General features: G+C 39.9%; 2 protein-coding genes across 4 annotated transcripts in view; one reads left to right on the forward strand and one right to left on the reverse strand.

The window, feature by feature from the left end:
* Window positions 1-955, reverse strand: part of gpha2 (glycoprotein hormone subunit alpha 2) — a 37,903-nt gene extending 36,948 nt beyond the window's left edge. For both annotated transcript variants that reach the window (XM_088347527.1, XM_088347528.1), the window contains exons 1-2: window positions 812-955; window positions 525-635 (exon numbers count right to left, since the gene is read on the reverse strand). The gene's annotated coding sequence lies outside the window, so the exon portion shown is untranslated. The remainder of the gene's footprint in view (window positions 1-524; window positions 636-811) is intronic.
* Window positions 956-5,351: 4,396 nt separating this feature from the next.
* LOC148356852 (ceramide-1-phosphate transfer protein-like) lies at window positions 5,352-14,493 on the forward strand. 2 transcript variants are annotated; one of them, XM_088346678.1, is made up of 6 exons: window positions 5,352-5,526; window positions 5,616-5,680; window positions 5,740-5,906; window positions 8,457-8,562; window positions 10,222-10,421; window positions 14,233-14,493. In XM_088346678.1, exons 1-6 carry the CDS (start codon window positions 5,433-5,435, stop codon window positions 14,459-14,461), a joined length of 861 nt encoding a protein of 286 aa, XP_088202804.1. In that variant the 5' UTR covers window positions 5,352-5,432; the 3' UTR covers window positions 14,462-14,493. The 2 variants fall into 2 exon arrangements, with proteins under 2 accessions (XP_088202804.1, XP_088202805.1); XM_088346679.1 differs by having other exon boundaries at window positions 5,746-5,906.
* Window positions 14,494-14,522: the final 29 nt, after the last annotated feature.

Below are 14,522 nucleotides of genomic sequence, written 5' to 3' on the forward strand. Positions count from 1 at the left end.
AAGCGGCAATGTGAAAAAACTGGTGGAGGAATGAATTAACAATCGCAGGACAATAGTAAGGATCTGATCCAAGTACTTAGTATCGATGATATCGATATTTGGATTGATCCGCACAACACTAGTTGCCAAGTCTTCATTTAGACACATCATAAAAACAGGGGCGGTACGGCGGCTGAATGGGTAGCGCGTCCGTGGCACACTTCCGAAGTCATGGGATCTAATCCCGTTTGCATGTTCTCCCCGTGCTTTTGTAGGATTCCTCCAGGCACTCCGGTTCCCTTCCACATTCCAAAAATATGCATGTCAGGTTAATTGGCCAGTCCAAATTGTCCCTAAGTGTGAAGTGAGATGTCTGACCCTGTGTGCCCTGCAACTGGCTGGCAACAGGTTCGGGGTGTCCCAAAGATAGCTAGGATGGGCTTCAGCAACCCCCCGACCCTACTGAGGATAAGCGGTGCAGATAATGGATGGATGGATAAAAACGGTGAACGCGTGTTTTACATGGTTTGCAATTACCAGCTCACCTGTCAATCATGAGACAAGAGGGATGTTCTCTTTTCCAGCAACCAATGAGCTGCTACCCGCCCGGCATAGATGACATATGACCACGACAAGAGCACAACAGCAAATAAAACCTAAAAGACACAATATTAAAACTACTTTTTAACAAAAATAGCTTAATTCATTGAAGCATTAATACACCGTATCGAAGTACGAAGGGAAAACAAAGTTACATTGAGCTAACAGCTGACAAGCATGCTAGCTGCTAACACTAAAAAGGCCATTTAAAATTGGTAAACAGGCATTTTACCACTGAATAAATCCTGTCCAGAGTTCGTCCGCTGACTACCACCATGTTGGAAAGCTATTTTGTTATCCGTACTTTGACACGTTAGCGTTTTTTAAATTTAACCAAAACAAGCATAAAGTGATTAAAAGTGACGTCACGTTTAACTTGTTCCTCATTTGTTTCCGGTAACCTGTGGACGTCTAATAGATTGCTGCCCCCTTTGGCAAGAATGTGAACATGCAACAACTGTTGAATTTTGGATTCAATAGTTTCTGTCCCTTACTTTCTGCCCCATTTAAGGTGTCATCAACCCGTTTTTTAAACCAAACTATAGCTGGGGATGCATTTTATGTCATATGTCACAAATTCAACATAAGATTTAGACTTTTCTTTTTTACTTCTGTATTTTAAAAAAAAACACATACACTTCGATACAAAAATTCAATTTTAATGTTGTGTAACATTTAAACCAAACTGCAAAAAACAATCCAAATTACAAGTGAATATAAATAAACAAACATGCCATGAGAGCCTGTGGAATTGTGTAGGAGAAATAAAAAGTTATTAAAAAAATAAATAATAATAAACATTCATGGGGGTAAGCGGATAGGTCATTAGTTAGTTTTATTGGCTTTTTGACAGTGAGAAAGCTTTATGGATAAGATGAATTGTTTTACTTCTCATTAGAAGGCGATTAAAGCAAATTTTCTACCTGTAAATTTGCACTTGTTAATGTAGAATTTAGCTATCATGATAATAAGATGTCTCATTTGCAGAGATGAAACTAAATGCAGGGAAGCCGGAATGAATGCATGTGTTCTCAGGAAAGAATGGTATTTGTTAAAAAAAAAATAAAATAAACAAGAACAAGAACAAGCAAATACAAACCAGGTCTAAAGACAACTGGCAAAGTTCCCACACCAGAAACAAAAACTTAACCTGAGATGGTGACAGAAGACATGATAGAAGTGGCAAATGCGATGTCCCGACCCAGTGTGCCGTTCAAGCAGTCGATATAAAGTCTTGGGATGGTTAGGGACAGATGTGTGGAGTCTGGGCTTATGTGTGTCCCGTTCTAAACCCGATAAGCGCCCTCTGGGGGAAGGTGGCGTACCAGATCCTGACTTTACCTCCCTCTCGAGGGCCGTTTGCCAGACAGATCAAGAATAAACACAAACTAAAAGAACACAAGGGCTACAGCAGTCAGTTCTTCGCTGAAACAAGGGACGAGTCCTTATTTATCCCCGTCAAAACATACGAGAAGCAGCTGAGTGACGTTGTCATCACCAGAACAGAAACCATTTCGTCACCGGGACCCTGACCAGAAACCCTCGCTGCCAGGACAGGATGCATAAGCGGACAAGGGACACTTGACTCTCTGCCGGGACAGGATACAGAAGCGGGGGAATGACTTCCTCCTCACTGCCGGGTCAGGATTTAAATGTAGCCGAGAAACTTTCTCCTCATCGCTGGAACAGAGATGAGAAAGCTTCCTGCTAGGGCTTCTGGTGGTCAGGTTTTTCTGTGACTTTGCGGAGTTGGACCCAACCGTAACGGAGGCAGTTGTGCTCAACAAAGGACAGTATTCATTAATACAAAATAGAATAAAACAAAACAAAACAGATATTAAGACATCTACCGAAGTGTCCAAACCAGAAACAAAAAAAAAACCCCAACATGACAGAAGGCAGGACGGAAGCGGTTAACGTAATGACCCGAATCAGTGTATTGTCCATACACTCAATATTAAGTCTTGGGATAATCAAGGTCAGGTAGATCCAGTTTCAAGCCAAGTTGGTGCTCTTGAGGGAAGGTGGGATACCAGATCCGGACATAAGATTTACAATAATGGATTATTTTTTCTTTAATTTAAATGTTTTGGAGTCATATTTTCCAAGCACAATATCCTTACAAAATGTTTCAACACATTGTCAATCTTCTAGACTATAAAATTACAGATTTCAGAACTGACATTTTTCAGCAAGGGGTGCCAAAATAAATACGGAACATTTTCAGTGTCAGCAGAACAAAATGTACATTTAACATCTCCTTTATTCGGCCTTTTAAAAATATGCACTTTGGAGGGATAAATCCTATGAATCATCTTTAAAAAAATTCTCGTACTTTGTTTCTTAAAGAACTGCGGTTGGGTAACAGCCAGATTTTTTTCTAGTTAATCAGTTGAACATATTCCAGAAGGATATCACATATGGAACAGTCACAATTTCACCCTTTTTACACAGTGATGTGTTAAGTCGTTTGCTTTGATAACGATTGCTAGAAATGCAGATTTTCCCAATCATGACTGCATCTGCAGACGCTCAGCACAGTAAAACGTTACATAGTAATTGTATTCATCGTATTTATAATTTCTTGTGAATATTCTGCGAAAAATAAATACCAGAACTTTGAAGTCAAAGGAGCTTTTCTATTCCAGTCTGCCATCTCCTGGCTTGTGTCATCATTGCAGACTCTGTCAAGCTTCTTAAGATGTGCGTGCATGTACGTATCTTTCTTAGATGCGCTCTAATAAAATTTTTATCTTTCTTGGGTTGGCATTCGGTTTTTACTTGAAACAGTCATTTTCTTACTTTCACAATTTTAATGCTACGCTAAGAAACGGGGGACGTGCATAAACTTACTCTCCACCTTCACCCCTCCTCCTATTCCTCCTACCTAATGTGTAAGAAGGAGGCAGATAGGTGTGGTAAAAAAGCATAGAGGCTTTTTGAACTCAGTTGGCTTTTCTTACCATATTTGTGTATGATGCTCATTTGTGTATTACGTGCACCCTTAATATTGTATTAAAAATCGGGATAAAACTTTGTTTTACTTTTTGTCAGCTCAAATTAAGCATTGTAAGTGACAAACGTTGAAATCCTGTATTGACACCATACATGATGAACACAATATCAACCTAATATTTACAATGCATTTGTTTATTGTCCTTTAAAATCCAATCCATCATCAGATACACAAGAGTTGTTTCGCAACGAGCTTATTTGCGTTTATTTATATCTTTCAGGACAACTTTCTGTTTTCTCCATTCTCTAATATTCGTCTCTGTTACTGTAGAAATAGTGTGGTAATGAGAAAAATCGAATGCCTTTTCGCATGTCTTCTATATCACTAGTGGTCTTACTGTTCCGATTAGCCCCCTTAGCATAGACAGATCCATCATTTCACAGTTACGGTACCATAAAACCTCGTCCATAGCGCGTGTATAACGCATGTATTGCGCAATACGGTAAAAGAGAAATTATTCTATTTTCAACTTTGAATGAATGGATGAATGAAAACTTTATTTTGAAAATTACGAAATAAAAACAGGACAAATAAATGACTTAACAACAAAAATAATGTTAACATAACATGTTCGAAAGGGATAGTAGGAAGCAGACTTATTTTCCCTGCCCCTTCATCTTCCCTATTAATTACATTTTACATTTTGTCCAAATATAACAAAATCTCACGGATATACATATTACATAGGTCAGATATCAATAATTATAATAATAACAATAGTCACATATTTTATACACTAATCATCGTAGTACCCATCTATCAACGTTATAATGCTACTAGTCACTAAATATCATTGTGACATCAATGATAATAAGCCATCATAGCAGTTATGATATAATAATAGTAACAATAACAACAAAGTTAACTATAGTTGTAAACGCAGTATTTCCAATCTCTAGTTTCACTCATACCCCATTTTCTTCATCTCCGTATTCTGCCAGTAATGTTTTTTTGTATTTAAATTTGAACACTTGAATAGTTGGACATTGTTTGATCTTTTCTTGTAAATTGTTCCAAAGTTTGACTCCACACACACACAGACACACACATACTTTTCCTGGTGGTTCTCACCTTTGAGATTTTGAATTTACTACAGCCCCTTAAGTTATAACTTCCCTCTTTCCGAATGAACAATGTTTGGATGTTTTCTGGCACTATGTTTTTGTTGACCTTAAATAGCAGTTGTGAAGTGAAACATTTTACTAGATCATCCAATTTTAATAATTTGGACTGCAGAAATAAAATATTAGTATAATCCCGATATCCTACCCTGTGGATAAAAAGGGTCTGTAGTGAACTTTTGTAAGTATTGCCCCTGAATTCTGCACAATATGGCAGAACTGGAGAACAATATAATAAATACAATGCACTATAGTTTAACTTTTTTGAGGACATCTTGAACGACACCTTTAAATTACAAAGAACTTTCACCCTGAATAAACATAACTATTTAAAATATTTTCAATCTGATATTTCCATGATGACGAGTAAGGCACAACCTCACCACTCTCCTGTAACTGGTTCGAACAGCGCCACTCTGAGTTTGGACTGAGAATTACATACAGAAAAAACTTTTTGCGTGTGCGTGTAACAAAAAAAACTTCTTGCCCAAGCAAGAAGTTCAAAAATGTACAATTTTAGAATTTCTTTCTTTTGATAAAGCGCTTTGGAAAAAAGATCCATCTAATTTTCGTGGATTTGTGTGAGGTAAACAAAAGAGTGCAAAGGTCGAGTTTAAAGTTCATCAAGGGCCGAGTGTGTTTCTGTCATGGAGTACACAATATGATCGAAGTGTGGGTTTGTGTGTGTGCTTGGACATTTTTGTGTGACGGTCACCATGGTCACACTGAGACAGAAAAGGGCACTGCTTCGCGGCCTGCTCTTGTCGGCCATCTTGGTGCTGGTTTTCTTCCTAGGTTCTGCCTGGATCTGTAAGTCTTTCTTCCTGCCTCATTGACACACCCTCCCTCAGTATTGAGCTATGTCTGGCAACTTTAATGGCCGCCCGCACTCTGCGCAGATCAGGTTGGCAGCGATGAGGAATGTGACGCAGCACTCTTTGCATGCCCGACGCATAGAAGAAAGGTAAAGATAAACACATTTTTGCAACTAAATCTGGTGGTCCGAAGTCCTTAATCTCTCAGCCTCAGCCTCCATTGGTGGAGCCGGACAAAGTCCCACCTCTCATCAAAGAGTGCCCGGGCCAATCGTTCCAAGCGTCTCGCCTTCTGCTCTTTTTGAAGTCCAGCGTCTCCGTCGCAGATGATGTCCTCCTGGAACCGTACCTGCAGAGCTGGGATCAGTTGATCAGGTCTGAAATGTTTTCACATTGACACATCGCAGAGATTTAGTCGTCATAGTGCAATTTCTTAATTTATAATATCTTTACTCATTTAGTCATAATTCTATATCTTCATTTATTCAGTTCTGATTATACAATTTTCCATGATTTCCCTTGTGCTTCATTATGTAGCCTGATGTGGCCTTAAGCATTGTCACACCAGAAGTACCTGAGACAAAAGCTTTTGGTTTAAGTTGAGCTCTACTTTGTGCGGTTCCAGCTACGGCAGCCTGCCTGTGCGTTGTTTGCATGTTCTCTCCGTGTCTGCGTGGGTTTTCTCTGGGCACTCCGGTTTCCTCCCGCATCATGGGATGATCAGGATTATCGTCAGGGGATGGTGTAATTGTGTCTTGACTCCCACATTCCAAAAAACATGCATGTCAGGTTGATTGGCCTGTCCAAATTGTCCTCAGGTGTGAATGAGAGACCGAGTGAGTTGTCTGTCGCTGTGTTTATCCCTTCATAATACTCTGGCCATTCCCATGCATCTTTGACTCCTAGCGGATTCAAGCAGACAGAAAACCCACAAAGATTAATAGTTTATGTAGTAGTGTGATACCTGATTTCATCCTCATCAACTCAGCATTCTGAAACAGAAAGCACAAAATAATTGGGAGAGGGGGGTATGATAAGCAGTTGGTCTTACCTTGATTTTCCAGATAATTTTCCTTCACCAGATGTAGTTTTACGGAAGTCAGTGCCTATCGCCCAAAGAAACCTAAAGGCAAACGAGAGCCACAAACATCAGTATATATCATCTGAATAATCTTAAAAGGGATTATTCTCCCGAATTATGGTAGGTGCTGGTGTGGTGGTAGAGCTGAAAATGCAAAAAAAAATACATTATTTGCAAAATGCATATAGAGATCAACATGGCAAAAATCCCTCCTGTCAAACTCCACGAGGCCACGGTAGTACGGGGGCACAACAATCCCACCCCTGGCAGCAGCACACGACGGAGAACCGATCCTGGGGCTCAGAGCACCGCCACCAAGATGGCAAGCCACCCCAAGCCCCATTTCACCACATCCCGTTCCCCCAATAGAGCCCCCGACACACTACACACTCACACCGCCACCCACGACCACGGCACCAGCTCCTGCACAAAAACTGGTTAGTCTGTGCCTTGATAAAAACTGCATTTTGTATTTACTAGAGTTGTCTCTGTGCTGTATTAAAATTGGTTCGATGATCTAAAACCTTTGTGAGTGATAAATATGCAAAAAAAAAATAAAAACCACACAATTCAGGAAGGGGGCAAATACTTTTAAATTTCACAGCGCTTTCAGTTTTAGTCGTGCTTTATTTTGTAGCCAGATGTTGCCTTGAGGGTTGTCACATCAGCGCCAGTTGGCCTAGCTAGAACCAGTCTGGAAAAGGATTTAACGAACATGGACCTTTGGTTGAATCTGGTGAAAATTACATCTTTTGAGTTTCGTTTCGGCTCCGCCCTTCTCTTCCTATAAGAATGTGGTAAGCCATATTCCTCGTTTCTGTCATGAACCGGAACAGGATCAGGACCCAAATGCGTGACGTTCCTCACACAAACCTTTTATTTTACGGGAAATGGGGAATCATGCACGTTAGGCAGCGGTCTGGCGTGGAATGATAGGAAGCCAGAGGCCGACGAGATCGATACCAATTGCCCGAGCAGATATCGGACAGATGGGGTCAATACCAGACAGGACGGGACAGACAGGAATGATATAAAAACAGGATATCGAAAATAACAGGACAAACTAGACCGAAACTAAACTGGAAACCGATACTAAGCAACGGGACAAACAGGATTGATATCAAAACAGGTATTTCGAAATTAAACAGGACAAACTAGACGGGAACAATACCAGACAGGAAATACCAACAGGAAACAGGACGGAGTCAAAACCCACGTCTGCGGGGCAGAGATTCGTTGACGGACTGACAAAGGAAGAGTAAGAGCACTGAGCTCAAATAGACGGAAAGCCAATCTGTCAACGAGCCGCAGTTGGCGCCACACGGGCGGGGCCAATTGGGCGCCATGGCAACTGTGACAGTTTCGTACCTCCAAGTAGCAAGTGACACCACTCTACAGGGTATTCATATTATTATCGGCTTATTTGGAAATTTGTTGCTGCTAAATGTTACTGCTGTAATTTACTTTGTACTATTGTACGGATGCACTCACAACTAAGGCCAGTCTCCATGCACTACCTTGTATATAGTTTTTCCTATTAATACTGACATTCTTTTTATCTTATTTTTCTATTTCAAGCGTTAATTATGTGTTTATCCTGGAGTGCCTCCCAGTCTGACCTTGTTAAAAACAATGTTCACTACGTTGCTATCAATGAAGACAATTCTGATTCTAATTCTAATTTTGGCCCAGGGTAGTCCCCAAATGCAATCTTAGAAGGATCCCTTCACGCAGCCTTTATTCTAATAACCTACCTTCTTTCTACCTGGGATCCAACGAACACATTTAAGAAGAAAAAGGCAATTCATGACATTACCGGACAAAATCGTTTTTTCTGTTCACAGCTTCATGGAGTCTCTCGGTCCAGTGGTTTCGTTCTTTTCTCAGAAGGTCAAGGAGAAAATGGAGATGATCCGAGAGTTGGCTCGCTCTCATGGGCCAAAGGGATCGGTGAGTGGGTGTCCTACTAGTTTGCTTGTTGAAGGGGTTGTTGAAGGCTGCGAAGGAAGGCCAGTTGACCTTCAACATTGGTTGCATAGTTCAGCAATAGGGGCTCTGTTTATTTCAATTCCACAGAGTTGGGAACTAAACCCATTTGACATTCAGGTAGCAACAGCTTAAACAGGCTGTACCTCAGGGATTTGCAAACTGGGGTCCATGGGGCTTTTTTTATCTAGCCTCCCAAATGCTAAAATTATAATCATATGTACAAAAATATTTTCAAAAAACTATATCGATTTGGTGCTATATTTGTCCCCAGAGTCCCCAACATTCAAATACCTGCCTCAATTTTCGTACTTTTCATTTTTTTAAATCAGGGATTTGTTTCACCCATCAAGATATTTTTCCAATTTAATGAAAAAAAAAAAAAACATATTGCCATATTGCATTTTTCGTTTTCAATACATATTATCAAGTTTAATGCTAAAAAAAGATATAATTTATCACTTTTTCTCCGAGTGTTAAAAAAACCAATATGAGTAAATAGTCTATTGAAAGAGAATAAACACATATATAGAATTTGCATTTCTGCATGTTTACTTAATCAAAAATACATACTGTTGTATTCTAAAGAGATGTATCTCAAGTTTTAATTTTTACATATTTGACAAGAATGGAATGTTTAAAGAAAAAGGCCCAAAACTGAACTACCCCCAAGTGCTCTTTTATCCTCATGTATTACCAAGGTTTTTGTCCGCAGACTGTATTGGTAGATACAAAAAGAAATCCAATCAATTATTTTCTTTACTTCTGACAAACTTTATAACGAAATGAGGCCCGCCAATCAAAAGGGTCGTCCACCCCTGCTGTTGTTGCCCAAATAGGTTAAAGACATTCACATATTTGTACTTTTCCATTTTTCCTTTTTAACTCTGTCTTTTCTTTTTCTCTTTATTTCCCTTTTGTCTTAATTTTACTATTCTTTTCTACTTTCTTTTTTTTTCTCTTTCTTTCTTCTTAATTTGTAAATGGGGGCAAAAAATGAGAAGCCATTGAAGAAATTGTGGTTTTTTTTGTCACTTTGACTCTCTGTAGTTTGTATACTTCTTTAAGCTTTGTAGCACTCGTTTTCAGTTGCACCACACCATACATACTGTAAGATAATCTTAAGACTGATCTTAAAAAAAAGTGCGTGTGAAAATAGAGTGCGCAATAAAATCTAACGCTTTTTGATGTCAAATTGGGTGCATGTACAGCAGGGGTCAGGAACAAAATACTACAAAGTAGGGTACCAACGTATTTACCTTTAGTGCAGAGGGCACTGGGCGAGGAAGTGTATATAGGTGTGTATATTTCCGGCCATTCCCACCGCACACCCAATCAAATTGCTCTACGTGCTTTGCTAGAGATTTTGGGTGTTTAAAGTTTGTATCGCAACAATAAATATACATTGTTTAATAAGCTTCTTTAGAAATTATTATTTAGTAAATTACAGCCAAAAGGGGGTCTGTTGGTGTGACCTTGACTGTAAACTGTTGTTTAAATCGTGTCCTATAGATACAGCCTATTGGTAGACGGAAGAAACAGCTTTTTTGAGTGACCCGAGCCAAACCTCATTTCCAAAAAGAGCCGGAATTCCCATTACTAAATTATGCTCCTGTACTCTAGCATGCGTACCGTTCAGTGCGCTCAATGGTGGAGGCCGAGCTACGAGAAGGCGCGGTGGATTTTTCCCGCCGCAGCGATTCAGGCTGCAGGACGTTGCTGCGTTTGCATCGCTCGCTGCTGTGGCTTGCCATGACGCTAGACGGCCTGACAGACGCCCCCGACCGGCACGGTCGCCTCAAGACGCCCGGCGAGCTCAGCAGGTAAAGACACAATCTACAGCCCAGTTTGGTCTAGCTGTGTTGGACGTACGACTGAAAAACAATAATTAGTTACAGTGACTTCATTTAAAATGAAACTGTGATCCCCCAGATTATTGACACCAAATAGTAGATTGTTACTCCGAAAGGAACTATCTGGTCACAAATTAACATATGTACTCGCTTAAAGCCAACCCTTTAACAATGATTTAAAATAGGCACATAAAAAAAAAAATTAAAAAGATATTTACACCAACCTGTGGAAGCAGTGAGCCCTATATTTTTCTTGGCTTGTGCAATCTTGTGAGCTTACAACGAAACACTTTGCCGAGACACTCCATATCCAATTTCTCTCTGGGCTTCAAATCACTCAAAAATCTCCTTCTCTACTTCTGGGTACTGTCCAAAACTTTTTCTTTTTCTCCACAGATGCACAACAACCACGGCACTACTGCTTTTTGTGTAAAAGTATCACTTTCGTCCCTTTAAAATGGCTACAGATTGTTTTTTAAAGTCTACTGATTTTTCAATTGTAAAAGTGCTGTGTTGAAATGTTCCTCTTGCTGACGCCATCTTCTGGCTGAAATCATTAGTGCAGCCTCTGTCAAGATGCTTGTGTGGCGCGTGCAAGTATGCGACACGATCTTTTAGGAGGTTGGGTCGGCAACTGGATGGCATCTAAAACTGTCCCTTTTTTACTTTCACCTTTTTCATGCTAGAATACAAAAAAACTCGAGCATGCGCGTAAAATCACACTCCACCCCGGCCGAAATGTGTTTTGTGTGTAAAATCAGAGTGGAAGATAACATTTACAGCTGTTAAGTGGCAAAAGGTTGGTATATATATATATATATATATATATAAATATATATATATATATATATATACTGGACTGTCTCAGAAAATTAGAATATTGTGATAAAGTTCTTTATTTTCTGTAATGCAATTAAAAAAACAAAAATGTCATACATTCTGGATTCATTACACATCAACTGAACTATTTCAAGCCTTTTATTATTTGAATATTGCTGAATTTGGCCTACAGCTTAAGAAAACTCAAAAATCCTATCTCAAAATATTAGAATACTTCCTCAGACCAAGTAAAAAAAATAATTTTATAACAGCAAAACTAAATCAAACATTTGAAAATGTCCATTGATGCACTCAGTACTTGGTTGGGAATCTTTTTGCACGGATTACTGCATCAATCCGGCGTGGCATGGAGGCAATCAGCCTGTGGCATTGCTGAGGTGTTATTGATGCCCAGGATGCTTCGATAGCGGCCTTCAGCTCATTTGCATTTGTAGGTCTGGTGTCTTTCATCTTCTTCTTAACTATACCCCACAAATTCTCGATGGGGTTCAGGTCAGGGGAATTAGCAGGCCAATCAAGGACAGTGATGCCATGGTCAGTGCACCAGTTACTGGTGGTTTTGGCACTGTGGGCAGGTGCCAGATCATGCTGGAAAATGAAATACTCATCTCCATAGAGCTTTTCAGCAGATGGAAGCATGTAGTGCTCTAAAATCTCTTGGTACACAGTTGCATTTACTCTGGACTTGATGAAACACAGTGGACCAACACCAGCAGCTGACATGGCTCCCCAAACCATTGCTGACTGTGGGAACTTCACACTGGATTTCAAGCAACTTGGATTTTGCTCTTCTCCAGCCTTTCTCCAGACTCTGGCGCCTTGACTTCCAAATGAAATGCAAAAGCTTTCGTCTGAAAAGAGGACTTTGGACCACTCTGCAACTGTCCAGTGCTTCTTCTCCATAGCCCAAGTCAGACGCTTCTTCCGTTGTCTTGAGTTCAGAAGTGGCTTGACCATGGGAATACGGCTATTGTAGCCCATTTCCCGGACACGTCTGTGAACTGTGGCTTTTGATACCTGGACTCCAGCTTCAGCCCACTGTCTTTGAAGCTCCCTCAAATTCTGGAAGCGGCTCTTCTTCACAATTTTGTTAAGGCTGCGGTCATCTCTCTTGGTTGTGCAGCGTTTCCGGCCACATTTTTCCCTTCCAACAGACTTTTTGTGGATATGCTTTGAAACTGCACTCTGTGAACAGCCTGCTCTTTGAGAAATTTCTTTTTGTGTCTTACCCTCCTGATGGAGGGTATCAATGATGATCCTCTGGACAGCAGTCAGATCAGCAGTCTTCCCCATACTTGTGATTTAGTTTTCTGAACCAAGCTGAGTGTTTTTAAGGCTCAGGAAACCTCAAAAGGTGTTTCGAGTTAATTAGATGATTCAGGTGATTAGTTGAATAGCCTACTTGTATACTTTTTCATGATATTCTAATATTTTGAGATAGGATTTTTGAGTTTTCTTAAGCTGTAAGCCAAATTCAGCAATATTAAAACGATAAAAGGCTTGAAATAGTTCAGTTGATGTGTAATGAATCCAGAATGTATGACATTTTTATTTTTTTAATTGCTTTACAGAAAATAAAGAACTTTATCACAATATTCTAATTTTCTGAGACAGTCCAGTATATATATATATATATATATATATATATATATATATATATATATATATATATATATATATATATATATATATATATATATATATATATATATATATATATATATATATTCACATAGTGTATTGCAAAAATAATTTTAACATAAAAAAGTTAAACACACTTTTAGCATGGATTCTGTTTTTACATTTTCCCTATTAATTGAGTTGATTTGCTTTATCAGTTACACCCACTCCCCAAACGCTGCCTATCGTTCGCTACAGGTTACACTCAACCGAATATGCACATATAAAAATCATCTTCATTTATTTCATGGTTAGAAATTTTTGCCTGGATGTGAGTATGTATGTTAGGAAGAATATCTGCATGAGGAAATTTCAGCGTTTCTTGTACTCTCAACTCGAGATGGCGCCACCATAACTGTGTACAACAGGGGTGTCCAAACATTTAAGAAAGGGGGCCTGATTTGGTGAGCTGAAAATGTGTGAGGGCCAACTATTCAGACTGGCATTTTTTCAACGGTCTTTAATAAATTCATCGTCCGTCAAAAGTTTGCTGTGCTTGGCAATCTGCATCGTGACCTTGTAGCTCGCTTTGTGGCATTTTCAATTGACTCACAGTGAAAAAGCGCAGTTGTGTTTTCAAAACAGCTTCCAGTTGCTTCACCTTTTCACAACGTTCATTTCCATTTAGCTTTTAGTAGTAAGCATTTTCTGTCTTGCAGTGCTTAATGATTATTAGTCTTTGAAAATAGCCACAGTCTTTTGGAAAATTAGGCAGAAGCAGTTGTTTTGGATTTCGATTGTCCTGGAAGCAGCGGCCCTAAGTGTCATCCTCTCTTTTGTTAGTTACAGTCACCATTGTCAGAAATGGGGTAGGCTTAAATTCTCACAGAAGTTCATGGGCAAGCGGGCCAAATGGCTACTGCCATCATCTGGTGAAATGGTGAATTCTTTTTTTTTGTACACATTTATTTTACACTGCAGTCAACATTACTGATGGGCCACATATTATTTATTTTATGACAGAGGCCGCAGGCCAGTAAAAATGGGGGCTGTAACTGGTCCCCGGACCGGACTTTGGACATACCTGCTGTACAGTATTCAGTTGTACCTTGTAGGTGGATATGAACATGTCCAACTGTTAACACTGGCAGACTGATATCATTAAGCTCTATATTGTAAAGAAAATTGAGTTACTATGTTTCATCAATAACGTAGTACAGTAGTTGTTACCAAGAAAAGTAATTGCCTTTCAGGGACACGTTTATAACGCGTTATTCCCAAAACTGCTGTCTGGGCGACTTTACATTTGCCGCCCCAACAGGGACGCCTACCAGGTAGCACTGGCCCCACACCACTCATGGGTTCTCCGGCAGGCTGCTGAACTGGTCTTCCTAGCTCTACCGGACCGGGACTACTTCCTGGGGCTTGTGTGTGCTCAAAGTCAGGGGGAGGCCGAGCCCATCTTACGCATCATTATACGTGCTCTACAAAGGGTCCACGGTACGACCCAACGCATCCTGGAGGAGCACGCCATGCTGGATCTACCCTGAAAGAACTGCGTGCAGCTTCCTGGAGATCAGTACTTCTCGGAAGAGGAAATCCTCTAGTGCC

This window comes from Urocampus carinirostris, chromosome 11 (genome assembly GCF_059441175.1).
Source record: "Urocampus carinirostris isolate Australia breed hairy pipefish chromosome 11, RoL_Ucar_1.0, whole genome shotgun sequence".
Lineage (NCBI taxonomy): Eukaryota > Metazoa > Chordata > Actinopteri > Syngnathiformes > Syngnathidae > Urocampus > Urocampus carinirostris.